General features: G+C 57.2%; 2 protein-coding genes across 2 annotated transcripts in view; one reads left to right on the top strand and one right to left on the bottom strand.

The window, feature by feature from the left end:
* ACAA1 (acetyl-CoA acyltransferase 1) overlaps window positions 1-8409 on the top strand; it is a 9203-nt gene extending 794 nt beyond the window's left edge. Inside the window, exons 2-11 of the mRNA XM_023763383.1 lie at window positions 419-476; window positions 2192-2271; window positions 2560-2602; window positions 4503-4601; window positions 5526-5606; window positions 6671-6861; window positions 6996-7175; window positions 7460-7515; window positions 7621-7766; window positions 8070-8409. Of these exons, the coding sequence (XP_023619151.1) occupies window positions 451-476; window positions 2192-2271; window positions 2560-2602; window positions 4503-4601; window positions 5526-5606; window positions 6671-6861; window positions 6996-7175; window positions 7460-7515; window positions 7621-7766; window positions 8070-8145 (978 nt within the window). The 5' untranslated portion in view covers window positions 419-450 and the 3' untranslated portion in view covers window positions 8146-8409. The remainder of the gene's footprint in view (window positions 1-418; window positions 477-2191; window positions 2272-2559; window positions 2603-4502; window positions 4602-5525; window positions 5607-6670; window positions 6862-6995; window positions 7176-7459; window positions 7516-7620; window positions 7767-8069) is intronic.
* A 140-nt stretch (window positions 8410-8549) lies between these two features.
* DLEC1 (deleted in lung and esophageal cancer 1) overlaps window positions 8550-26676 on the bottom strand; it is a 43633-nt gene continuing 25506 nt past the window's right edge. The window contains exons 14-33 of the mRNA XM_023763420.1: window positions 25860-26018; window positions 24205-24344; window positions 20294-20447; window positions 19583-19693; window positions 18276-18406; window positions 17587-17772; window positions 16633-16703; window positions 15815-15966; window positions 14440-14555; window positions 13934-14004; window positions 13437-13642; window positions 13221-13340; window positions 13003-13128; window positions 12824-12918; window positions 12518-12602; window positions 12137-12355; window positions 10291-10452; window positions 9129-9282; window positions 8843-8966; window positions 8550-8768 (exon numbers count right to left, since the gene is read on the bottom strand). Of these exons, the coding sequence (XP_023619188.1) occupies window positions 8645-8768; window positions 8843-8966; window positions 9129-9282; window positions 10291-10452; window positions 12137-12355; window positions 12518-12602; window positions 12824-12918; window positions 13003-13128; window positions 13221-13340; window positions 13437-13642; window positions 13934-14004; window positions 14440-14555; window positions 15815-15966; window positions 16633-16703; window positions 17587-17772; window positions 18276-18406; window positions 19583-19693; window positions 20294-20447; window positions 24205-24344; window positions 25860-26018 (2706 nt within the window). The 3' untranslated portion in view covers window positions 8550-8644. The remainder of the gene's footprint in view (window positions 8769-8842; window positions 8967-9128; window positions 9283-10290; window positions 10453-12136; window positions 12356-12517; window positions 12603-12823; window positions 12919-13002; window positions 13129-13220; window positions 13341-13436; window positions 13643-13933; window positions 14005-14439; window positions 14556-15814; window positions 15967-16632; window positions 16704-17586; window positions 17773-18275; window positions 18407-19582; window positions 19694-20293; window positions 20448-24204; window positions 24345-25859; window positions 26019-26676) is intronic.

Raw genomic sequence — 26676 nt, forward strand, 5'->3', positions numbered from 1 at the left:
GGAAATCACCGTGCCAGTAGGAGCGTTAGCAGGGATTGGCAGAGGACACCTGGGGAGGTGTGTGTTTTCAGAACCCCGTCTCCCTAAGTGACAGAACCAGTTTGTTAGACACCAAGCTTTGCAATTCGTTCTTTCCTTTCCATGACACCTGCCCATTGTGTGCCGATTTGGGAAGGTGGGGTGCACGGGGTGATGGAGCTTGGGACCCTCAGGGACTGTGTCTAGTGTATGGCCAGGAAGAGCTGCTATAGAGCTTGCTCCCCCAGCTCCGCACCTTGAAATTTCAGAGCCTCCAGGGAGCCTGCTCAGGGCTTGTGTTTCTGAAGAAAGATCTGGAATGTTCCCTCTCTGGTATTCACACATGTACCTTAGTGCCCCAACCACCACCGGGCACTGAGTAAAGGTTTGTTGTCCACAGGAAATGTGCTGCAGCCGGGGGCCGGGGCAATCATGGCCCGAATCGCCCAGTTTCTGAGGTAAACGTCCACTTCGAGCTCTGGGGTGGCCAGGTTGACTCTCCAGTGGGCTCAGGCTTCGGAGAACTCAGCTTGTGGATGGGAGAGAATCAGGTTGGACACCAGACCTGGAGGCAGCCAGGGTCCTCGGCACCGGGCGCGTGAGAACCCTACCTTTCCTCTACTTGGAAGGGAGAGGTGTTACCTGCCACGGGGCCGAGACAAACAGGGCCTTTGGGACTGGAGCAAACGATCTCTGTGACCTGAATTTTAGCCAAAGTCAATTTAGCCCAGGTCAACTTTTGTAAGTCCTGTTTGGACTCTGCCTCTTTGCCAGGTCAGTAACCAGGCAGGCACACTGAAGAGGGACGCTCAGCTTTTTTGCCAGTTGGGCAGGTGGGGACCTTCAGGCATTTCCATCGGTAGAGACTTGGGGACAAGGCAGAGCCCTAGGCGAGGGGTGGCCCGGGAGGGGCCCCAGTAAACTTGCCCGTCGCTTCCTGCTGTCCCAAGACAGAGGAATGCTTACGATACTAGTATTTTCACGTGTAGATTTAAGACCCACTTAGCTATGTACGCCCAACTGCTTAGAGAAGAAATAAGGGGAACATTGGCCGGTGAAGGAACAGGAAAACTGACAAAACCTCTAGGGATTAGAAGAGGTTCCGACTGCTTAGCCTGGAGTTCAAGGACTCCCAGGATCTGGCTCCAGACTTACCTTCCAGCCTTATCTCCCAGCTGCTGACTGGCCTTGACTCTTCCCCTCTCAGCCAGCCTGTCTGCCTACTGTTCCCTATGCTGGTCATTCTTTCCCCTTGCAGTGCTGTCTCTACCTCCTCTCTGCCCTGGCTAAACTCTGCCCAGTTTCACCATTTGGCATGACTTCCCTGAGCTCCCAGGCTTAAAATGAGGACCTGTCCAGTAGCTAGCCCTGTGCTTCCTTGAGATGTTCTTTCCCATCTCGCTCTGTTGTTTCTGTCTCTGCTAGTTGATTCATCTTCTGTGTTGGTGAGGCATCTTCTGGGTCACTCTGTGATAAGCATGTCAGCATCCCTCAGGTGGTGTCTTGTACTGAGGAGATGTTCAGTGTACACTTGGGTTGGGTGAAGGGATGGTAACTAGAGAGCGAGGGGACCTAGGAGACTATCTGCACCCCAGAATCACCAGAGTGCTTCGACACCCCTACAGTTTAGTCCATGGATCTGGGGAGGGTCTGGTGATTTCCCCAGGGCAGGTTGCATGAGGAGGGGCAGCCCACCAGCTTCCAGGGCAGGGACCAGGGTGGGAGCCTGGAGGAACCCACCAGAACAAGAAATGTTAGAACGTCTGGTACCCATCAGGATCTCTCACCAGCTGGGAGCAGGCTTTCCGGAGAGAAGGGGAACAGAAAGGGTTAGCCACGTGGTTGCTCCTAAGGCTGAGGAGTAGAGATGGTTTCTGGCCTCATACTTTCTTTTGCTCTAACTGTCTGTTCTTTGGGAGGAGAAGATACAGTTTTCATTTTTTTTAATCTTCAAAGGGAAAGAAGGATCCCTGTGGCCTACCTAGCCTTCCCTTGCCTTTGGCTCTGCTTGGCCTTGATTGAAGAGAATCACAGGATGGGGGCGGGGGAGGGGGGGCGGGAAGCATGTGCTTGTACGGCCCTGGGAACAAGTGCCTGTAGAGATGGGGTCTGCCCAGTCGGGATCTGGCCTAGAGAGGGGGAAGGCTGACGGTGGCCTCACCTTCTGTTTCAGTGACATCCCAGAGACGGTGCCTTTGTCCGCTGTCAATAGACAGTGTTCTTCCGGGCTCCAGGCAGTGGCCAACATCGCTGGTAAGTTGTGACTGACTGGGTGGGTGCCCATTGCCACAGCCTGGCCTTAGGCCTGGCTCTGTGAATTTGGGTCAGGAGTCACTATCTACTGGGCAAGCAATGAGGATGCCTGAGAGGATTCTCATCCCAGAAAGAGGAGGAGCCCCCTGCACTACCCCCAGGCTTTTCTGGGCACTCCTGGGCCTTCCCAGTCTGAGGCTGGGGCCCACGTAGAGACCAGGTGGGGAGAGGCCCCGGCTCCCAGAGCAGAACGACTCCGAGGATGTTTATGAAATGCTTTTGTTGCAGGTGGCATCAGAAATGGGTCTTATGACATTGGCATGGCTTGTGGGTAAGAATTCCTTTCTGCCAGAGCTTCTTAACCACCTTGTAACAATAAACTAATATTCGTCTCCTGAGGTCAGAGAGGCCCGTGATTTCAGGATGTTCCCCCTTAGGCAGCTGCCTGGGAGAGGGTTCCTACCCATTCGGCTTAGTAGCCCTCAGCTCTGGCTGCTCAGGAATTGTTCGCACCTCTCACTAATGGGAAAAGGAAGTGGGCTTCTCAAAGCTTGCTTTCTCGGAACCTGGCGGGCTGGAAACTGGGCAAGCATGAGAAGATGGAGCTCTTGGGTTTCCTCCCACAGCCCTTGTTCCGTCACCGTGCTGCTGAGGGAGAAGTTGCAGTTTTGGTTCCCCAAAGCCAGGGACAGCTGCCTACTCTAACTGGTTTATTCCCTTTCCGAGGCTGCCTCCTTGTCCTCCACCCGGGAACCAAGGGGCACGGTCAGATCTGTGGTGGTTTGGTCACTGTCCGCTGTGGCTCCATCTTTGGCTGCAGCTTATGGGGCTGCAGAAGTTGGACTGGGCAGTGTCTCCCGGGAGGGACAGGGTGTGGGGCCCAGGCGTGGTGGGATCTGGTGCTGGGAGGGCAGGCCAAGCAAGGGCTTTGGCAGGCCCGGTGGGGAGGGGGTGGCGAGTGGCCCCGTTCAGTCCCCCTGGATAGCGTTTCTTCACTGGAGCACTGCTGGGCCGTTTCAGGGCTGTGCCCACTGGCGCTGGGTTGTATTGCCCTGTGTCTGCAACTGTAAATAAAACCGAAGGCCGCACTACAGGGACTTTGGACAGGAAAGGGCCACTGCCCAGGCTGCCCTCTGATCAGTCTCATGTCCCTCTATCTTACTGCGGGAGGGAGGAGTGGGGGTAACTGGGGAGAAGGATGGAGCCTTCGTGAGTTTCTTAGACGCGTCTGAGGCCCTCAAGCAGGTTAAAGACCTTGTTACTAGGGTATTAAGGTCTGAGCCAGGACTGTCCCCCACGTCACAGGCTGACTGTCCCTTCTTCAATCATGAAGAATATCCCAGAACATCCTAATTAGGAGTGGGCTCTGAGGCCAGAGTACCTAAATGTGGATCCCGGCTAAATGACCATGAACCAGTTAGCCTCTCCGGGCCTCAGTGTCCTCATCTGTAAAATGGGGATAGCCACCTCCGCCCTGAGATTAAATGAACAACAGCTAATGCTCTAAGGCAGCGGTTCTCAACCTGTGGGTCGCGACCCCTTTGGCGGTCGAACGACCCTTTCACAGGGGTCGCCTAAGACCATCCTGCATATCAGATATTTACATTACGATTCATAACAGTAGCAACGTTACAGTTATGAAGTAGCAACGAAAATAATTTTATGGTTGGGTCACAACATGAGCAACTGTATTTAAAGGGCCAGAAGGTTGAGAACCACTGCTTAAGGCATCTATGTGACTGAGTCTGTTCTGAGTACTTAAGACCTGGAAAGACTTTAAAATAGTGCTGGGCACAGAGAAGCATTCGGTCAGGGTTGTGTTATCAACCCTTGAGGCCTTGTGTTCCCCCACCTCCTCAAAGCCCTTTTCACCACAATAAACCGACCTCACTTCCTCTCGGCTCCTAGCACTTCCTCATCCATGCAGGTCACATCACTCTTTGACCTGCGTCTTGTAAAATTTTTGTCTCTTCTCTCCTCTAAATCTGATCCTGGAGGACAGAGTCCTGGGCTTGTTGGATGTTTTCCCCTCTGTGGCGGGCACTAGCCCAAGCCAGGGGAGCAGCTAAGTTAGGGAAGCATAATCCTGCCGCGAGGGTGGACCATGCAGTGCTCTGTCCCCCGCCCCAGCTCTGGCTCGTTGGCCGTGTCCTGGGGCTCCCTACTTGCCAGCATTGTCAGGTGCACCGGGACCCTTGGCTGAGTCCTAATGATCACCTCTTCCTCCTCAGAGTGGAGTCTATGTCCCTGGCTGACAGAGGGAACCCTGGAAATATTACTTCACGTTTGGTGGAGAAGGAGAAGGCCAGGGATTGCCTGATTCCCATGGGGTGAGTGTGCACCTGTTACGTGTGCCGTGTCCCTCAGCTCCCTACCTGGCCTGGAGCAGGGGCTCGGGAACTTGGATCATCTTGCAGCAGATGCTGCCAACCCTGGCCTGCTTCCGGCTTGGTCTGCTCTGCAGGGACTTGGGACAGGACTCGATGCTGCCCTTTCTTGCACCCCCAGGCCCTCTCTGTGCCTCTGGGTTTCCAAACATGGCCTAGCCTGTTCCTCCCTCCCTGGGGGTTCAGTCACGAGGGATGATGCAGCTGCACCCAATGCCTTGGAAAATTAGAAAGATGAGGAACTAGGAAGCTTTGGTTACTGGACATGCTGGTGAGGGAACTTGGGCCCAGCAGATGCAACATGGCAAGCGTGCTGTCTGCCCAGCATGTTGTTAGCTCTGCTGAGAGCTTCTGGGCCACTCAGAGTCTGTGGGCAGGGAATCCTGGCTCCACCTGAAGCTCAGAGAGGGCAGTGCTCGGGCTGCCTCCACACCCAGGGACCCTGTCTCCAAGAGAAGCCCCTCAAGCCAGAAGGCCTCCCTGTGGCTCTGGGTTCCTTTGGGTTCCCAGGATGAAGGTGGGCTCCACCTACAGTGAGCAGGAAGCTGGGGTGTGATCTTTCCAGAGGGGACGTGGGAGTCCTCATCTCCCACATTAAAGCCATCTTCCTGAGGCGCAGGAGGAGCGGGCCAAGAGCCCCCAGTAGTGCCCCTCCCAGGCCCTCATCTGCCCCTCTTCTCTTCTGGTCTCTGGTGTTCGAGCTTCTTAGGGCCTGAGTGACTCCCTGTCTGTGCCCCTACACTCCCCGAGTCATCATTACTGCCTCTGTGGCACGGACCGGCCTTCCTGTCCTCGCGGTGCTGGGTTCCACCGCCAGGCCAGTCCCAGCTGCCAGACTCACCCACACTGCTGCTCTCTGTCTCCTAGGATAACCTCGGAGAATGTAGCCGAGCGGTTTGGCATTTCTCGGGAGAAGCAGGATACCTTTGCACTGGCTTCCCAGCAAAAGTGAGTGCTGCGTGGGGTGGAGTGTTTAAAGGCTGACCTAAGTGGTTTCAGGGGAGGCTGTCCGTAGACCAGCTACAGGGCAGCGAGTGGTTTCCACGTCGCATGCCTTGCAGGAGGGAGAGGGGGCAAGAGCCAGGGCCAGTGTGCATTCCTAGCACTTCCACATCCTGCTATTGTCTGTTCACCCTGGGTGTCTCCTTCCTACTGGGCCTCAGTTTCCCCATCTGTTCATTTGAGGTGGGGGGGGATGTAATGAGGGTCAGGACTCTTCTCTAACTGCTGTGCTTCGGTGATTGGACATGGTAGCCACAGGCTCCTCTGGGTAGCCTGAGTGTGGGGCCAGCATTGCTGGGACCGGGGCATCCCAGCTTCTGGACCTGAGGCAGGGGCTGGGGGTGACAGAAGAACCCCAGGACTTGGGGCTCTGGGCAGGGGCAGGCTGAAGCTGGCAAGCCCCAGCTGCCCAGGGAGAGGACAGCAAAACGGGGGAGTCACATCTGGCCAGGCGGGCTTCTCTGAGGCAGTGGTTCTTAGCCACTTGGGGTCAAGTAACCATTTGAGAATTTGGTGAGAGCTATGGATTTCTCCCAGGGGACTGCCCTGGGCACTTGCATTTTGCCTGTGATTGTAAGCATGATCCTAAAATAGGGGACAGATTAAACCGAGCCATTCTGATCAAACAGAAAAGTTGGCAGAATCCAGCACAGATTCCCTGGGGCTCCATTCTTGCTTTGGCATAGAGAGCTGAGCAGGCTCAGTCCCTCGTGGCTGTCACCTAAACGGAGAGCCCCCGCCCCATACTTTCTTCCCTTCGAGGTTGGGATTGGCCAGGATCTAAAGATCTGAGGTCAGTGGTGAAGAAGGGCCCATAAGGCCTTGGGCCTCCCAGCCCCAGGTTGGGGTAGTGGGGAACCCACACCAGTCCCTCAGAGCTCCCCAAGGCAGGGGTGTCCCAGCATCTAGCATTCTGAGCTGCGTGTCGGCCCCAGTGGGGAGGAAGTGGAGGCAGCAGAGGGACCCCAGGAAGGAAGGGAGCCTCACTGTCCATGGTGCTCCTCACGCAGGGCAGCCAGAGCCCAGAGCAAGGGCTGTTTCCAAGCTGAGATTGTGCCTGTGACCACCACGGTCCATGATGACAAGGGCACCGAGAGGAGGGTCACCGTGGCCCAGGATGAGGGCATCCGCCCCAACACCACCATGGAGGGCCTGGCCAAACTGAAGCCTGCCTTCAAGGAGGGCGGCTCCACCACTGCTGGTGAGACTGGGCTGGGGCACATCCATGCTGGATGTATTCTGGGAGCCTGAACCACCTGATAGGGTGGGCGTGGGGGCGCTGGGCGTCCTTAGACCTGCTCTGGGGCCTCCTTACCCCTAATGGTTTGCTTCTAGGAAACTCTAGCCAAGTGAGCGATGGGGCAGCTGCCATCCTGCTGGCCCGGAGGTCCAAGGCAGAAGAGTTGGGCCTTCCCATCCTTGGGATCCTGAGGTCCTATGCCGTGGTTGGGGTCCCGCCTGACATCATGGGCATTGGACCTGCCTATGCCATCCCTGAAGCTTTGAAAAAAGCAGGTAGGCGGCTCCTTCATGCCCTCGGTCTGGATCCCACTTCTGCGCCTCAGGCTGATGCCGGAGGGCGGTGGTCCTGTGGGTGCTGCAGAGTGAAGGTGGGACAGACTAGCACCCCTGCCAGAGCCTTTCCTGACCACACAGCTGGGACCCACTCCTTCATCTGGAACAGAGACAGACACACCAGGCAGCCTAAGGCCAGGGATGGGGTGGGACCTCGCGAGACTGAGTCCTGTGAGGGTCAGGGGCCACTGGGTCAGCTCAGGCCTTTCCGCCTTTGCCTGCAGGGCTGACGGTGCATGACGTGGACATCTTTGAGATCAATGAGGCCTTTGCCAGCCAGGTGAGCCTCTGTTTCTCCACATTGCCTGGGCCCTCGGCAGCCCAGTTGGAGCCAAGGGTGCCGGGGACGGGAAGGAGTGATAGCTGATGATCTGCCTCCTCTCAGGCTGTCTACTGCATGGAGAAGCTAGGACTGCCCCCTGAGAAGGTGAACCCTCTGGGGGGTGCCGTGGCCTTGGGCCACCCCCTGGGCTGCACTGGGGCTCGACAAGTCATTACGCTGCTCAACGAGCTGAAGCGCCGTGGGAAGAGGTGAGGCCGACTCTCCATGGGGGTGTCATGGGGGATCCCCAAGCTGGGCACCCGAGGGGAGTCGGGGGAAGTATACTTGCACACACTCTGAAATAAGGATGCAGGGCTGTGACCCCGTTTTCCATGAGAGACACCTGCCATGTGTGTGCCTAGGTGGGCAGTTGGGGAATTCCATACCCACAGCTTCCATCCTCTGTGCCCATGAACGACTTGGTCTGCCCAGCTCTGCCTGGTCTGGAGAGAGCTTGGTGGGGCTTCTGCCCTTTCTGCCCTCACCCAGCCAACACGGCGTTCCTTCCACAGGGCGTATGGGGTGGTGTCCATGTGCATTGGGACCGGAATGGGAGCCGCTGCTGTCTTTGAATACCCTGGAAACTGAACGAGGCGCTGCCCACTCTGTTGGAGGCAAGAAAGCAACACTACAGAAGTGACGCCACGTGGGAAAATTCGGCGTGGTGGTTGTGGCGGCAGTGGGCAAATCGAGGCCCTTCAGCTAATTTGGAAACCGTGACCACTGAGGACACAGTACAGGAGGGAATGAGGTACTGGGTCACCCAGGCCACAAGGCCACCATGTAATTCCTGGGGAAGGGGCCTTTGGATGAGGAGTGCAATAGACATAGTAAATGTATGTCAGCTTCTTAGCATGTTTGTCTGGCCTCGGCTCAGTCCGAGTACTGATTCTTAACCACCACGGTCTGCACAGTGAGGTGGCCTCAGAGGACAGACGTGCAGGACCTGGGCTGAGACCAGCACCCTCCATCCAGGAGCTGCTCAGGGGTCCTCCAGCGTGTGCCCTGCACAGCACACCTGTCCTGAGCTCTGGGCCATGTTTATTTCCATGTTGGCTGGGGGCGCGGTGGCTCTGAGGGCGGAGCCTCAGAGCTGGTAGGGCGGCACAAATCTCTCATCGTAAGAGCCTCGGCCCCGGAGCCGCAGGGTGCAGGCCTTCTCGCCGAGCATGCCTTCCACCACCAGCGTGGACTCGTACAGCTCATTGCTCCTGTGGGCCGCAGGGGACTGAGGTGAGGAAGGAGTTCCGGCCTTGGCAGTGCCGGGGGCTGGGCGGGGCTGTACCTGGCGGTGAAGAGAACCTGCAGGATGATGGAGGTGGGAGGCCCGTTGACAGATCGTGCCTCCAGCAGCCCACTGCTCGGGGAGACCCTGAAGGCCGCAGGCTCCTTGTCCAGCTCCTTCTGGCCTGCACCGCGGGGAAGGGGGCACATACGTGGGCAGGCGGCTACATGCACTGCCCCAGGAAGTCCCCTCCCTGCAGAAAACCCCAGGTGGTGTCAGCCACCTTCCTGGGGTCCCGGCCCAGCTGCGCAGGGGAGCAGTGGGCAGGAAGGACAGCATGGCATACCCATCAGCACAGTCCAGTAGCTCCGGCAGCCACTCAGGTTCATCAGGTAGATCTCCCGGACTCGCTCCTGGTTCACAAAGCAGGTCCCGAAATCCACCCAGCTGGTGGAGAGCTGCAGCTCGGGCACCACCACAGTGGCCCGCAGGGGCACCACCTATGGGGACAGAGCCGTTAACTTGATGGGGACCAGGTGACTTTGCCACTCCCGGTGGGCTCTGAGCCAGCGTCTCGGGGACACACGAACCCTGCTGACCCCAAGTACTGACACTTCTGGGGAGCACACAGGCAGCACAGGGAGGTGGGTGGGGCCGGTGCTGCCATCTAAAGCCCGAAGCTGCTGGTGGGCTTCTGCACAGTGGGCCAGGAAGGCGCCCTCTGCTCCCCCTGCCACCCTTGTCCTGGTCAAGCTCTGTGGCTTCTGCTCCTTGGTCCAGTGCATCCTGCCTTCCGCCCTGCTCCCTCGGGGGCTCCAAGACCCAGCCCTGTTTTCCTTGGGCCCTAGGTCATCTCCCCCTTTCCCTTGACATCGGGCCCTGCCTGTGGAGTGCCCTAGCTCCTGACAGCCCCTTTGCCACCACTTCACCCTCAGGCACTGCCAGCCCACCTCCTCACCTCGGCCTCCCCTGCCCCTGGCTCCAGTGCTCAGATCCTCCTGGCCTCTCTGGAATCCACCTCTCAGGCCAGACCATTCCTTCACGTTCCCGATGGGTTCCTACCTGCCTGGGCCCCTCCAGCTCAGCGCCACACCACAGCCCGTGATCTGTCACAGTCCACAGAACTAGGCCTGTGGTACTCACTCTGGTGCTCAGCCCCACACGAGCCTGAGAATCTGTCCCTCAGGAGCTCACTGTTCCCACCCATCAGGCCATTCCCTCGGCCTGACTTTCAATGTGGTTCCCTTTTCATTAAACAGTAATGAAATGGGAGGCTTCACTGCCACCTCCTGCAGGAAGCCTTCCCTGATTTTTCACTTATAGCACCTCACCTGGCTCTGAGCTCCTGAGACAAGCAAGGATGAATGACCCTCATCTCTCCCTGGCAAGGCCTCTTCCAAGACTGGGTCCTCAGTAAGGACTTGGGCTCCTCTCATTTCTGAGGGCCCTGTCAGGGTTTGTCTTCCTCTGACCCCACCAGAACAGCGTGGGGCAGGCCTGGGACTCACCTGGGTGGTCTGGTTGGCATACTCCAGGAGCAGATTCTGGGTAAACACCATCTCTTTCTCTCCACTCCCGCTCTGCCGAATGTCCACTCCGGGCAGCATCTGGTCAGCCGGGAGCTTCTGATAGGAGAGCAGCTCCAGGGAGAGCGAGAAGGACACGTCCACCTGACAGACAAGGTCCAGCCGTCACCTGAGGCTGCTGAAGGCAGGCGACGGCTTCTGTCCTGCCCTCCCTCCCACGGCCCCTGCAGGCCCCACCAGGCCCCGCTCAGACGCAGCACAGCCTGCAGGGCTCCGGCTGACCCGGCCCTGCCCTGCCCAGCAAAGAGCCCAGGCGTGCGCTTCCCCACCCCCACCCAGAGCCCAGTCAGACACTGCATCCCACAGACACTATCTGCCCTGCTCTGCCCAGCACCCGTCACTACCCGATGAGGCTGTGCCTGCCCCTAGGAGCGGAGGGGCCAGAGGCGAGACTACGGCAAACCGTCCTTGACGCCCTCACGTGAGCCTAGGCAAGGCCCGGGTCTCTCCCGAGGACAGGGAGGAGCCTCTGATGGGTTTTAAGCAGGGGACGTCCCGTTCAGCGTTGCCTTCCTCAGAGGCCACTGGCTGCTGCGGGAAGGTGGGCTGGGGGAGCTGGTGGGAGAGAGGACTTGAGGGGCCAAGGTGCAATTGGGCCCAGTCGTCAGAATGAACGGAGGCACTTGTTAAAAGTACAGGTTCTTTCTCATCGCTGCAGCTGGGCCTGGGGTCTGTTTCTCACAAGCTCTCTAAAGGCCACTGGTGTGTCGCCCGGCTTGGAAACCACTGTCCTAGACCAAGACATGGGTGTGGGAGGAAGAGTAGGGCGATGTGCTGAGAGGCCGAGGAGAGGGCAGCAGCAGGGCTGGGTTGGTGATACTTGCCGAGATAAAACGCCACGGCTGAGAGGAGGCGCGCTGTGGGCAGGGCTGGGTGTGGACAGGTGGTGTGTGGGAGGGAATTCTGGGCAGGAGTCGGGCGGGGCACTGCAGCACGGGGCTGGCGCTCGTTACACCCTCACTGAAGTACACGTTTTGAAAGAAGCTCTGGATGTGGCTGAGGTGACCCAGGAGAGTGCAGAGTGAGGCGGGCGAGGGCCCAAGCCCCTCAGAGGACAGGAGGAAGGAGCCTCTGAAGCAGGAGGGGGTTGGGGGAGAGGGCGGGGCGCCCAGCCTGGCTGGCTGTCCTTGCCTCGCAGCACACACCTGGGAGCCCACAGTGAAGAGGGGGTGCACTCAGGTGGCCTGTGACCTGTCCTCGTTCCACGTGCCTCAGAAACCGAAGGAGGCGGCCGTTCGTGGTTCCCACCGCCTGGCACTCCCAGGACCACCCCGCCTCCCAACTGCAAATCCAGGGTTCTGTTGTCGCAGAAGAGGGAAGGTCACCTTGGGCCTGGGCAGATGGCAATCAAACTGAACTCACCTGAGTGAGGGCATGTGGGAAGGGGGAGGCTGTGTGCAAAGTGGTGCTGGTGGGAATGTTCGGCCGTGACCGGGGTGCTGGCAGGGGGGCTGAGAGGGGTCTGCTTGCCTGGGACTTGCGTTGTGTTCACACTGGGACGTCTGGTCCTACCTGCATGTGTGAGCACCTGTGCAGAGGGCCCGTGTTTGCCGGCAGTGGTGTGTCCAGTGGGAGTGCACTCCTGAGTGCCCAGGGCATGGGCTGAGGGGTCAAGCGTGTGGTTTGGACACAAATGTCTGTGTGTGTGTCTACGTACAAACGTGTGAGGTGTGTTGTCTGCACACACGTGTGCATGTATGAGAGAGGAAGGTGACTGCCCAGGGGAGTGTGCCCATCGAGGCTGAGGACCCCAGGACCCTCCACTGACCAGCATGTTCTCCTGCGGGTGGAGCACCAGCTGCCTGCCGGCTGCGGCCGACCCCTCCTCACCCTCCTGCTCCTGGCCAGCGCCAGGAGCCCCGTGGCCGCGGCTAGCTCCATCTGGAGAAACGGAGAAGGGCCTGGAGACCAGGAGCCAGAAGTAGTGCGGGATGTCCGTGGTGTTGGTCAGCTTCAGGTGGTGGGTGGTCACCAGCTCACTCAGCACCTGGGTGGGCACAGAGGGGAGCTGGGCTGCATCTCCCGCGCCTCAGGCCCATGGCTCTGGGGTGGGGGTGGGGCTGGGGTGGGGGTGCTGGGCCTCAGAAGGGCCTGCGGGGACATGTGAGGTCTAGATAAATGGGCAGGGCAGAGGGGGCAGCACACTCACCCCAGCACAGGGCTGCTCGGGGATGAGGTCACTGGCCTGGAGCCGGAAGTGCGTGCCGCCGCCGTAGTCCAGCTCCACGCTTAGCCTGCAGCAACAGGCATGGCGGGGCCGCGCTGGGCCTCTGGGGCCTCCTGGCAGCCCCCACTCTGCTTGGCCAGCCTTTACCTGGGCTCACCTGCTGGCTGCTCCCCCCCCCCCCCGACTTCCATGGTCTTGCTCCCAGAACCCTGTCTGGTCCCCACCGGTGCCGGGGAAGGGAGCTCTCCACGGGGAAGGGAGGGAGGCCGGGCAGCCCAGCGGACTCACTGTGCGGGCCTCACGAAGCCCTGCAGGTCCAGCCTCAGGGGTCCCACGGCCAAGTCCTGCAGGCGCCGCCGCCTCCCTGGAAGCTCCCTTTCCACCTACCGAGCCCAGGCCTGATCACTGGCGGTCGCTGGGCTGAGCAGGCAGTGGCTGTGGCCCCACCCCAGGCCAGGAGGGCTCACCTTGCTGTCCAAGCTCATGAAGCCCAGGGCGTAGCCAGCACACTCCACCTTGTGCAGCACGTGGGGGCCGAGGACCATGGGCGTGAAGGAGATGGAGATGGCTCTGCTGCCCCCGGCAGGGACCACCTGGCACGGGCACGCAGGCTCAGTGCTGCTTGGTGCCACCGTCTGGCCAGGGGGCACTTTTCGAGGCAGCTCCCAGCCCAGCCCCAACTCACCACCTGCTTGGGGCTGATGCGGTACAGGTGGTCCGAGGGCACCCCCTCGTGCTCCTGCAGGACAACCGAGATGATGTGCTTGGCCCTGTCGCTGGCGCTGGCGCTGGCGCTGCTCTCGGCCTGTCGTCAAGATGTTGCTGAGGCTCACACAGGCTCCAGGCCTATTGGCACCGCTCCCCCTCCCCCCCCACCTCCGGCCCACCCAACTGTGCTCACAGAATGGGCCTCTTCTGGGCTGGAGGACGACTCCTTAGAGACACTTGGGGACTGGGAGGAGCTGCTGCTCTCCTGGGTCTCGGGGCACAGGACCTCGCGTCCGTCTTGGTCCCGCAGCGGGAAAGGGGGCCCGTAAAACACCAGCAGCTCCAGCAGCTGGTCCTCCCTCTCGTCCGGCACGTAGGTCTCCCAGTCCAGGCGGATGTCTGGGGCAGGTGTGGGGAGGGGTGAGGAGGAGGGACAGGCAGTTGCGTCTTCCCACGCCCCCCGCCTCCCTGCAGCCCCTCCAAGGCGGCCTGTGACCCCACTCAGCGTGGGGCCTCGCTTCCTCTTTCCTGCCACTTCCGGGCAATGTTTCTGGGATTAAAAAAAAAAATCTACAGGTTTATACCCTCCTGCTCTATCCGGCTTCTCCCGGCCCGTCTTCCCTCCCAGCCTGGCCCACCACCCCGCACAAACTGTAACGGGAACCCCACTTTCTCTCGTCAGTGTCTCACCACAGGGGCTGGAGTTATTCAGGCGCAGGACACGGGTGACTGTCTCTCCTCCAGAGACCTGGGTGCTGAACCTGGAGGCAGGAGACGAGGCTCAGCACAGCCCCGAGCAGCACACGGGGAGCTGGGGTAGAGGCGCAGGCAGGGAGGCGGCCCCACAGGGGTCTGTCTTCATCCTGGACTCACCGAGACCAGGCAGTGCCTGGTGAACTTGACCCAGGGCTGCTCACTGCCCCAGTAACACTCCTCCCCTCTCCCTACAACTACCCTGACAGCCCATCCCACCGCAGTTGGCATGGGGGGCCCCGGCCACGCGGACTTCAGGCCACACTGACTACTCATTGCTACTGTCCCCAGTAGCTGTCTGAGTTGTCCCCTGAGGCCTCTCCCCTCCAGGGCAACCCTGTCCTGGGGCTTCCTTGCTGGGTGGCACCAAGTGGCCCCGGGAAAGCCGCTCAGGCTGGAGCCGGAGGGTCTCTAGGGGGCGGAGAACAGGGCGGCGTGGGCACCTGAGGACAGGCTCCTTCTGGAACTGGGCAGCGCTGTAGTTGGTCCTCAGAGAGCTGATGGGGCAGCCCACCACCACCATGTGCACCGGGATGACCGAGGGCGGCAGGTCTCCCACCTGCAAACACACGCCAATCCTTGTCCCTTGTCGCCCGCTGCCACCACCTTTCCCGGCTCCCCGTTCCCTTCAATGCATAGCCTGTCCTTCTCCAGCCAGCCCAGGGCCTCCACGGTTGGCCCAGCAGGGCCTGGCCTCGCTCCTCACTGGTGGATGCTCACCCCGCACACCCCAAGGCCAGTTCCCTGCCCGTCCACCTGCTGTCCCGCCCGCCCAGCGCCATCCCCCCGCCCTCCGACCTGCACAGGACTCCCAGCCTAGCCATCTTTCACCTCTTACAGCCCCTTTCGTCAAATGTCTGTATCTTTTAAATGGAAATAACTATTATTTCTCTCTGCTAATAAAAAGTAAAAAATGTTTTTAATTTCCCCTAGCCGGTTTGACTCAGTGGATAGAGCATCAGCCTGCGGACTGAAGGGTCCCAGGTTTGATTCTGGTCAAGGGCACACGCCCCGGTTGCAGACAGCTGATCAATGATTCCCTCTCATCATTGGTGTTCCTCTCTCTCTCCCCCTCGCCCTCCCTCTCTGAAATCAATAAAAATCTATTAAAAATGTTTTAAAAACACAGTATGATAATCACTCACAATCCTTCGCCCCCAGCATGACTCACTGTCAACATTTTCATGTACAACTGTCTGGACAGACTTCTTTTGTGCACATGAAACAGGTATAAATGAGGAGCATACGGCATCTCTTTTCGTGACATAGAATTTTACTAATGAAGGTTTACAGCATCATATAAGGGTTGTGCAGAGTTCCATCGGATGGATGGAGCCCACATTTTTTAAAAAAATATATTTTATTGATTTTTTACAGAGAGGAAGGGAGAGGGATAGAGAGTTAGAAACATCGATCAGCTGCCTTCTGCATACTCCCTACTGGGGATGTGCCCACAACCAAGGTACATGCCCTTGACCAGAATCGAACCTGGGACCCTTGAGTCTGCAGGCCGACGCTCTATCCACTGAGCCAAACCGGTTAGGGGAAATTAAAAACATTTAACCAAACCTTCTACCGACAGACATGGATGCTTAGGATGTTTCCTTCCTCTCCCCACTCTCCATTTATAAATGATGCTGAGAAGAAAAAGTAACCTGGCACCAAGTTATTTGTTCATTAATGCCCACCCCCTACTCAAGGGTTTCTTCTCCGTGAGATTTGAGTCAAAGGGCCAGGTGTTGGGGAAGAGAGAGCCTGGAGGTGAGGGCGGGGTCAGGTTCCCCGCCCCGCAGGCCGTGAGCTGCCCACAAGCCGTACCTTGCAGATGAGGCTGTCCCAGTACTCGCCCCACATGTTCGCGCAGCCTGTGATGTCAACGCAGAGCTGCTGGTGGGCGTCCAGCTTGCCCTGGGAAACGTGGGGGAAGAAGGATGCTCCTTTCCCGTGAGACAACATGTTTTCCATGAACTCTGGGGGGTGGGAGGAGAACCAGGGAAGGGGATTCAGGACCCCAGGGAGGGGGGCTATGAGGTCCAAACCTCCAGGTGTTAGCAAAACACTGTACCAGGCAAGCCCCCCTCTCCCCTCCCCCCAATCTCTCCCTGGTCCAGCAAAACAGACCCTCCTTCTGGGATCCCAGGGGCCAGGGGCCAGGGGCCAGCCCCCAGGGGAGCCCTCCCTTCTGAGCCACCACCCATCCCAAATCAAATCCTGGGCCTGTGCCCAAGCCTAATGCCCTGACAAGGAGATGGCCTCACTCAACAGAAAGCTGCTGTCAGGTGGGGGGCCACAGCTGTCTCGGGACCTTGCTAGAAAAGACACTGAGCCCCAGCCGGTTTGGCTCAGTGGATAGCGTGTCGGCCTGTGGACTGAAGAGTCCCAGGTTCGATTCTGGTCAAGGGCACATGCCCAGGTGGCAGGCTTGAACTCCAGCAGGGGGCGTGCAGGAGGCAGCCGATCAATGATTCTCTCCCATCACTGATGTTTCTCTCTCTCCCTCTCCCTCTCTGAAATCAATAAAAATATATTAAAACAAAAAAGACACTGAGATGGTCAGGGTCCACATACTCAGGAAGCTGTGGACAATCCCGCTCTGGCCAGGCCTGGGCTCGGCGCCTGCCCCTGGGAGCTCTTACCCAGCTGCTCTCGCTTGGCCAACTGCTGGCGAATCCGATCCGTCTTCAGCAGGGCAGGGGACACATCGGGGCTTTACCAGGAGGACACAGGAATAGCCTCAGGCCATCCAGACCCTTCCTCAGACCTGAGCTGCTCCCCACTCCCCGCCCCCAGCAACCAGCATTGCAGGGGAGAGCTGGCCAGGTCTCTTCTTCACCTCCTTCTCTGGTCTTTGCTCCAGCTACACTCCCGCCACCCAAAGCTACCCACCAGCCCAGGGGCTGCCTCCCAATAAACTCGGTAAGGCTCTGGGGTGGGGACCCCTGGCCCCGTTTCTGTGCCTTGGCAACCCCTGGATATGAGCCCAACGCAGACACCCCGTCGTTTGCGCAGCTTTCTGCAAAGGCCCCTGTTTCCAGTCTTTCCTGCTGACATCTGTCCATTGAGCACACACTAATTTTTCTGGAGTGGGAGACTTAATGTTTTAGAAACTGTTAGTGGCCTCCCGCCGTCGGCAGCAGTGGTTTTAAAGTTGGGCTCCCCTGCGTTGGGCGATTTGGTGGAGAGGTGTTCGCAGTGGTGCGCTGGTAAACTGCCCATTGCTGTGGTGTAAATACTTCGTGGCTGATTTCAAGCTACAGATTTGCAGGATGCCTCACTGCCACATCTCTGCCCACACCGTTCCCTCCGCCTCCAGTAACTTCTCCCTCCTTCACTGGCCCGAATCAGAAGCCCTCCACTCAGCAGGCAGGCCAGGCTGAGGAGAAGGGGCCACCGTCCCGCCTCGCCACAGGCCCTCTCAGGGTGCGGGAGCCGGGCAGCAGGAACCATCTCCTCTCTGCGTTGCCCCAGGTCCACCTGTGAAAGCACGTCCCCCCGCTCCCCGCAGCCACCGGCCGCACAGAGGCCCATGGGGCCAACGCCACCTGGCCACCTCCTCCCCGGGGACTGCCCCTGAAAGAAACCAGACTTACATGCTGGGCTTCTGGCTCAGGCGTTTCAGAGGGCTCCCGAAGTACTTGAACTTGAGGGTGAAGAAGGTCTGGATCGGGGAGCGATTGGTCAGGACGAGCTGGCGATTCACGCAGGTCCTCAGTGGCACTGCCGGGCCGAAGTCCAGGCGGAGCTCCTCCGTGTGGCCGGGCTCTGTGCTGGGAACACTGCCCCGGGCCCGTGGGCACCAGGTCACACGCCACCCTTGGCCCTGCCCAGTGAGCCACTGTGGGAGGGGGCGCGAGCGCTGTCCAGCAACCAGGCGTCATCCTCGGACTCCCACCTCGTCAGGCTGCCACCCCACCGACATCTCCTTCTTGGCAGCCTAGGAGGCCAAGGGGGGCCTCAAATTTCACCGACTCTCCCTGGCCCGGGGCGGACTGGCTTGTCTCCCAGTTGCTGAGCCTCATGCAGGAGAGCTCAAGGTACCCACAGCCCTGCCCCTGCCCTCTCCTACCTGCCTGGACACCATGCCTCCAGCTATGGGGTGGGGGGGGGGGGGACCACAGAGGGGCGAGGATGGGATAGAGGGATCTGTCCCCACAGAGGTGGTTAGGGAGCCCCTTCCTGGCTGTAGGAACCCGCTGGGAGGAGGCTGGCACCAGGGGGCAATGCTACTCCTTCATATGGTCGCCTCAGCCCTCGGCCCCGGCCCCAGCCCTGGGCTCACCTTCTAGCGGCGCCCTCCGCAGGGATGGTGATGCTCACTTGCAGTCCCTGGGGTTTCCCAGAAATGCCCAGAACCAGCGGCTCCTTCATGCCTGACACAGTGCAAGGGAGGGCCAGATCGGTCAGCTCGTCCTGTAACAGAGCCACCGGGGGCACATTAGCACCGTCCGTCCCGGGGCTGGGCTCCGAAGGTCTCCCCAGCGCAGGTGGTGGCTGTGGGAGGCGCTCAACACGGAGGCCTTGACGTCTGTCCAGGCCCATGTCTGTGGGAGGCTCCCCAGCCCCCCAGTGAGCCACCACCCACAGGCCCCGCCTCAGCCCGCACCCTGCGCCCAGGCCTGGCCCTTCCTCAGGGCTCCTGGCTGTGCCAGCGCCAAGTATCTGGAGGTGCCCACACGAAAGGAGACCCTCCAGGTGGATGTCTGCAGAAGGGACACGTTTATTCTGATGGAACTGCTAGAAGCCAAGCCCTTCCTGTGCGGGTCGCTCCGGGCCAGGCCGGGGCGCATCTGTGTCACCCTAGAGCTCAGGCTCGGCTGTGTAAGAAAGGCCACTGCCCCCTTATGTGCCAGTGAGGAAGTGCGGCCTGGGTCTGCTCGCCTCGGAAGGACGAAGTTTCCTCTTCACAGGCCACCCTGATGGCTTTCCTGCGGGCCTCCGCACAGGAGAAAGCTGGGTCCCGCTTTCTAATATGTGGTTTGGTTTTTAATTGATTTCAGACAGAGGAAGGGAGAGGGGAGAGGGAGATAGAAACATCAATGATGAGAGAGAATCGTTCATCAGCTGCCTCCTGCACGCCCCCTACTGGAGGTCAAGCGGGCAACCTGGGCATGTGTCCTGACGGGGAATGGAATCAACCCTGACCTCCTGGTTCATGGGTCGATGCTCAACCACTGAGCCACACCGGCCGGGTGAAGCTGTGCCCTTCTTAGGAGACCTGGCTGCCAGCCAGCCTGCCAGCAATGCCAGCACAGGGCCTGCCGTGAGCGCAGCTCTGCTGTAGTCCTGGGGCAAATAGGAAAGACAGGCCCGCCTGTGGCCACAGAGAGCGGCCTGGGAGGGCTCAAGTCGGTGCCAGAGGCGAGATGTGCCAGTGGGTTTCAGGGCACATCCATTTCAGGCCTGCTGCAAGCTCTCTGACCTCGTGTCCCTAAAGAACGGGCCTAACAGGAATGGGGACCCCAAATACAAGAACTCTCTTCCCTACTCCCAAAGACCAGGCGTGGGCCTGAGCCCGCCTCCCTGTGGCACAGGCGCAGGCAGCTGCGGGTGCCTTCCAGTCCCGCGGCCCCTCCCCTCCCCGCTCACCTGGGTGTGAGCGGTCAGCTCCAGGGTGAGCTGGAACTCCTCACCGGGGCCCACTTTGCCACGTCTGGGGGAGACTTTTGCTTTGCAGAAGCTTGCTTGGTGCCCCAGGAGCTGGCGGACACAAGGGTGGGCCTGCTGTCAGGTGCTGGGCTCCCAGGATGGACCAGGGGTCCGGGCAGGGTGCTCAGCAGCTCTGCTGGAGGTGCGGATGGGGGGCCACAGCAGGACGGGAAGGCCGGGTGCTTACTGGTGGGGATGAACCCAGGTCCCTTCTCTTCTCCTTCCCCCCCCAGATGGCCCTGCCAAGGGTGGCCTGGGCTAAATGAACTGCCCTGGAAACAGGGTGATGGGGAGCAGAGAGCAGCTGCCCCTGAGGCACAGGAATATGGCCCATGTCCCCTGGCTGGCAGAGCAGCCTCCAGCAGCCCGTGGACAGTGCCTCAGCGGGGCTCCCAGCAGCTGCGTGGACCAGCACGGGCCAGGCGGTCTAGCTCTGTGCTCCTGAGACTCCTCAGGCAGGGAACTGGCCTTCCTTGAAGGCGAATCAAGGAAAAGCCAGACCAGATGTGCCACTCCTTTGAGGGGCCCAGCTTTTCTGGGCACTGTGGACAGAGGACGGGCTGTGGAGGGGAGGCTGAGCATCTGTTCTGGGGGTGCCTGAGGGGCCGTGTCTCCCTCCCCAGCGGCCTCCAGTGCCGAGGGCTCGCTCACCTTGCCCCAGTGGAACCGGGTGGGCAGGAGCGTGCCATTGATGAGTGTGATGTCTGCCTTCGTGGGCACGCCCAGGTAGAGGTTGTTGACCACCACCTGGCTGCTCTGAAGGTACATGTAGGGCTCCTGCACCTCGGCGTACACAGGGAGGTAGCTGGGACACGAGGAAACAAAAGGCATATTGATCAGAAAAAAAAGAAATAAAACTGTCCCCATTTGCAAAAGACACGACGGTCTATGTAGAAAATCCCAAGCAATCTATTTCTTTTTAAAAAAATATATTTTATTGATTTTTTGTTTTTACAGAGAGGAAGGGAGAGGGATAGAGAGTTAGAAACATCGATGAGCGAGAAACATCGATCAGCTGCCTCCTGCACATCTCCTACTGGGCATGTGCATGCCCTCGACCGGAATTGAACCTGGGACCCTTGAGTCTGCAGGCCGACACTCTATCCACTGAGCCAAACCAGCCAGGGCCCAAGGAATCTATTTCTTAAAAACTCCTAGAACTAACAAGGCAGCCAAGTTACAGGGAACAAAATCAACATACAAAAATCAATCACACTTTTATATGTTAACAGTGAACATGTGGAAACAGAAACTTAAAATTGCTCCAGAAATGAAAAAACTGAGGTATAAATCTAATAAAACATGCAGAGGATTTGTGTGTCAAACACAACAAAACATTGATGGAAGAAATTAATAAATGGAGGGACATGTGTGTTCATGGATGGGGAGAGTCGACATAGTAAAGGTGTCAATTCTCCCCAAATTGATGTACAGGTTTAACACATTTCCTGTCAAACTCCCAGCAAGGATTTTCTAGATATAAACAAACTGATTATAAAATGTAAATGGAAAGAAAAAAAGACACAGAATGACTAAAACAATTTTTTAAAAGAGCAATAAAATAGAAAATCACTCTCCTGGATGCTAAGACTTACTATAGATCTACAGTAATCACGATAGTGTGCTGTGAGTGAGGGATATAGGCCACCAACAATAATAAAAAGACCACCCTATATATATGTATATTTTTAAAAAGGGTGAAGATCTCAATAGCTAGTTCTCCAAAGAGGATATACAAATGGCCAATATGCACATAAAAGTTGCTAAACATCACTTGCCACCAGGAAAATGCAAATCAAATCCTCATGAAATATCACTTCACACACACTGGGGTGACTACCATTGAAAGACAGAGAGTAACAAATACTGAGGATGTGGAGAGGATAGAGAAGGATGGAGAGTGAGTTGTCCACTGTTAGATCTGCACCATTACATTATCTATATATATAAAAGCCTAAGTGACCGGCTGACCGGCCGACTTGCTGGTAGCTATGACGTATACTGATCACCAGGGGAAAGACACTCAACGCAGGAGCAGAAACCACAGGCATGGAAACATGGAACAGACTGACGAATCTCAGAGGGAAGCGGGGAGGGGAGTAGGTGGGAAGAGATTAACCAAAGATCTTATAGGCATACTAGAGGCCCGGTGCATGGATTCGTGCGGTGAGGTCCCTCAGCCTGGCCTGCAGGGATCAGGCCGAAACCGGCCGAGGGACTCCACCGGTGCACAAATCCGCACACACTATATGTAAAAATAAACATTAAAGAAATATAATGCTATTCCAATGAGAAAAAAGAAATAAAAGAAGGATGTGATCAGATCAGTTAAAACAGAGGAGAACAAAACTACTACTTAAGACCCCTGGGGGAGAAGGCCCTGTAGAATGAATGTGGGAAACAGCCAGGGGGGCGGTAACTGAAGGACTGTGGGAGATCAGTCAGCTAGTCCAGGGCCTCCAGCCCTGCACTCGCTCACACGACACACAGAAGACTGGCTGCAGCAGGATGTATCCCCCCAGAAGGATGGGGTGTGGGGTAGATCCTGCAGTAACCTTGGGCCTCTCAACTATCATGGAGGGAAAGCAACCAAACAGATAGAGCCTAGTCCTTCATGCCTATTTACGAATGAATGAATGGAATGACTTGTGTAGCTGGCCAGTGTGGGTTCCCCTTGCTGCTTGACTTGGCCTGTTTAACCCCTTTGACAAGGCCCCTTCCTCTTACGGGGTCAGGTAGCTCTGTCCTCTGAGGGTTCTCACCTGCACCCCGTGGGAGAGGAGTGCTCACAGCACACACCTACTACACCCACTGACTCAGGGAACACTGACACCATTAGCTCCTTATGCAAATCAACTTCCTCTTCCATTTAAAAACAGGAATGGGCAGCCAAGGATTACTAGACGTAGAAGGAAAACCAGTGAAGGAGAAGGACTCTAAACCAAAATCTGAGGAAACAAAAATTCATTTCCTTGGGGAAATGTAAGAGGCGGCTGCATCCATAAGATAATAACATGACTATAAAAAAAGCAAATGATCCAAGAACAAAAAAACTTGAGAGTTCAAAACATGGCTGTCAAAAGAAGGGCATCCATCAAATTAGTGAAATGCAAGGCCAAGGCCATCTCCCCGAACAAGAAGCAAAAACACCAAGAGGCGGAAAATATGAGAAAAATGGTTAAATTCATGCAATATAGGTCCAGCAAGGCTTCTTCTGAGACAGACCCTCCCCAGTCACAGGGGGTGGGCACATGACCCAAAGAGAACCAATCAGTGCCTACCGCCGGCGGAGAAAGCCAGCTTCATCTTTCACGGAGGTTAAGCTGGGAGTGTGTGAGCCTGGAGTTCTAAGTGGACCCCTTCCTCAGGGCAGAGTGGCCAAGGGCCCCTCTCCCTCAGGGGAGAGAAAGGCCAACAAAGAGAGAGGAGCAGAGCTGAGGGTTGGGGAGGGGTCGGGTGGGGTAGAGGGAAGGCTGGTGGGAATGAGAAAGAAGCAGAAGACCGGGCAGGGGGAAAGGCGGGAGCCCCTGCCGTCAGCCGGGCGGGGCTGCCCAGTCACACGCTCCCCTTTGTTGCCTAACGTGGTTGCATCCGTGTTTCCATCACCTGCGCCTGGAAAATTCTGATGAACACAAGGTCCTTTAAGAAGAAAGGTCAGGGATCGAGAAGGGAAGGAAATAAGCAAAACATAAAGGCGTTCACCCTGATGAGAAGACAGACTTAACCTTCATTCATAGTCAAGGTCCTCAGGGTGCCACGCGGGACCCGAGAGGAAAAGACGCACTCGGACCTGTGCTGTGACCGGGGAACAGCACACTCGAGCGAGACACTGCTGGTATTTACTCCCCCGTCAGATGGTCAGAGTATAAAACAATGAGTCCCTATCTGTCGCGGTGAGAGTGTGGGGCAGTGGGCAGCCTCATAGACTGCAAGTGGGAGTATAACACGGCACAGTATTTTTGGAGGATCCATAAAGGTTTAAAATGAGCATTTAAACATTTTCATGACGAAATACACGCTTCAAAATAATTTGGGAGGAGGCTGAGGCTGTGGATGACTCAATATTTGCAGTGATTGGATAATTACGAAGGTAGGTGCTGGGTACATGGGGGCTCATTATACGATTCCATTTTTGCATATTTAAGGAATTTTCTGGAAGGAAGGAAGGAAGGAATGTCACTAATAACCGTTGAAACCTTCGTGTGTTCCTCCCAGAACCAACGACATTCACTCATTTAAATAAGCCACTACTATTTTGTGTCTGTTCTCCTGTTGAATATTGACTGTTTCCAGTTTTTCACTATTATGAACAGTCGGGCCCTGAGAATTCCCATATGAGCACACGGCTGCCACTGCACATGGGTAAGTCTCTCCGGGAGTCACGGGGTAGGCACGTATTTTACCATAATGGGCATTTTCTGTAATTTCTGAATTTTATAGAATAAACATGTATTAACACCTTTAAATTCTGAAATGTCTACAGATAAAAATTACACATCACATATGCGAATAGACTAGGATTATGCAGAAAGTGTGTTGTAAGGGCCCCCCCCCCCCCTTACCTCCAGGGCCCGTTCACCACCTCCAGCACCAGGACCGTCTGCAGACACTGGGCCTGACGAGCCTCCAAGGTGATGTTCACCCTGCACTCCCCCAGAGGGTGCACCTCGCCGCCGGAGGGCTCAATGTCGAAAGGAGACACCTGATGGGGAGGTCAATCCGGAAGGATAAGGGGTGCGATCACTTGGAATTGCAGAACTTGGGGCTGGCCATGCCCAACCAGGGTCACCCCAAGCTGCCCCCAGCTCGTCAAAGAGCCACGCAGGATACAGAAGGCGGCAGGCGGGAGGGGGAACAGGGCTGCGCAAGAGTCTCAGGACTCAGAGGACAAAGACCGGGTCTCCAAGTAAAGGAGGAGGACCCCAGGCACCGGCCAAGATCTGAGGGGTAAAAGGCAGAGGGAGGCAATGGGGGGGATGGGGGGTGGGGGGGCAAGTGAACAGCAAGACAGGGGCCTCGGCAGGAAGCAGTCAGAGGAAGGTGCCTGCACCAAGCAGACCGGGCCAGAGGCTCACAGGCGCAGCGACAACCTGAGGCAGCTCCCAAGGACCTGCTGCCGCTGTGGGCGAAGAGTGCAGTGACCTAGGCCCGGCCAGTGTGCTCAGTGGTTGAGCATCAGCCCATGAACTAGGAGGTCACAGTTCAATTCCCGGGCTGCAGGCAGGCTCAATCCCCAGTAGGGGGCATGCAGGAGGCAGCCAGCAGATCAATGATTCTTTCTCCTCATTGATGTTTCTCTCTCTCTCTCTCCCCCTTCCTGTCTGAAATCAATAAAAATATATATTTTTTTAAAAAGAGTGGATGGCCGTAACCGGTTTGGCTCAGTGGATAGAGCGTCGGCCTGCGGACTGAGAGGTCCCGGGTTTGATTTCGGTCAAGGGCATGTACCTTGGTTGCGGGCATATCCCCAGTGGGCGGTGTGCAGGAGGCAGCTGATCGATGTTTCTCTCTCATCGATGTTTCTAACTCTCTATCTCTCTCCCTTCCTCTCTGCAAAAAATCAATAAAATATATTAAAAAAAAAAAGAGTGGATGGTTTACCGCTAACTGCCCAAGGACCGTGGCTTGGTCGTCTTCTGGATCGCGCATCATACAGTCAAGTGTGATGCCACAGTGTGAGTGTGGGGTGATGATACTTTGCCACCTTTAGTATTTTCTTATTTTACAGTAAAAAGAAAAGGGCTCTTGGAATGGAAATGAATCTTGAGTTCTCTCTTTTCGGAGACTTTCGTTTGGCGGAGGAGGAGCCCAGGCCCAAGCACCACCTGGTGGCAGGTATTCAAACTGCAGGCACACTCCCTGCCTGAGAAGTTGGGGACCCCGGGGTGAGCCCACCCAGCCGGCCCCTCCCTGGAGGCCTGGGGAGCTTCCTGCCCAGCCCAGCTCCCTATTATCTTCCTGACTCAGGCTGCTCTGACCGAGGGAGAAACCCAGGTCCTATTTCTGCATCCGACTGGCAGAGCAAGTAACAGGAAAATCCTGTTTGGGGTCAAGTTCTGCTGCAGAAAGGACCCGCCCGCTCGGAGATGGGGAGAACTGGGGCCGCTGCCAGGCGAACGTCACCAGGCAGCGTCTCCTCTCCCAGCCCCCACCCTCTGCAGGCCCAGCCCAGGATCCACCGGTGAAACAGGGCACAGGTGAGTCGGCCCCGACTTACATCCTCCTGCCTCTCCTCCAGGCAGACCGCGCTCTCCTTCAGGAGCCACGTGGCCGAGAGCGGGCTGGTGTTCTGGATGCGGACGCACTTGGTGGCCTTGTGCCCCAGGCGCAGCAACCCGAACTGCAGGGCCGAGACGCTGATGACGAGGGCCGGCCCCTGAGACACACGGGGCCCATCACTGGGAGTGGGCTCTGTGCCCCCGTTTGTCCCCCCACCCCCCCCCCACAAGCAAGGAAGTTTCTGAAAGGCTTAGCACTCCACCCAGAGCAGAACATCCAGTAAGACGTTGCGGACTTTCTGCCTCAATTTGTCACGTAAGACTCACTCTGGCTTAGATGGACTGATTGGCAGCTTGCCTTCAGATGAACATCTGCCGAGAAGAATTCAAATTTACACTAATTTATATTTCACAAAATATGGAGAAGAATGCAGTAGAGGAATTGAAAATAATGATAACTCTGAGGTCTGAGAGACTTACAATCAAGTTTCCAACCTGGGACAAATCTTATTCCCACCGCTAGGACTCAACCTCTGGCAACGGCGAAGTATGATCTCACCTAGCAGAAGATATGTGATCTCCACTCTTGCCGCCGGGATCATTGTGTGCTTGGCCTCGAAGACACCCTCACTAGGTACACCTTTCATTGATCCTCTTTCAGGATGGTTATCTATACGAACAGAGCAAAAAATGTAAAAATTTTCGGACACTTGATAGGACCAAGGATGTTCCATCACATGCTGGGACTAGGGAGACGTGTTCTATTCGCGCAAGAAACTCTTATCGAAAATCAAGCCAATTGGAAAAAGGGGTTAC

This window comes from Myotis lucifugus, unplaced genomic scaffold (assembly GCF_000147115.1).
Source record: "Myotis lucifugus unplaced genomic scaffold, Myoluc2.0 scaffold_283, whole genome shotgun sequence".
NCBI classification, from domain to species: domain Eukaryota; kingdom Metazoa; phylum Chordata; class Mammalia; order Chiroptera; family Vespertilionidae; genus Myotis; species Myotis lucifugus.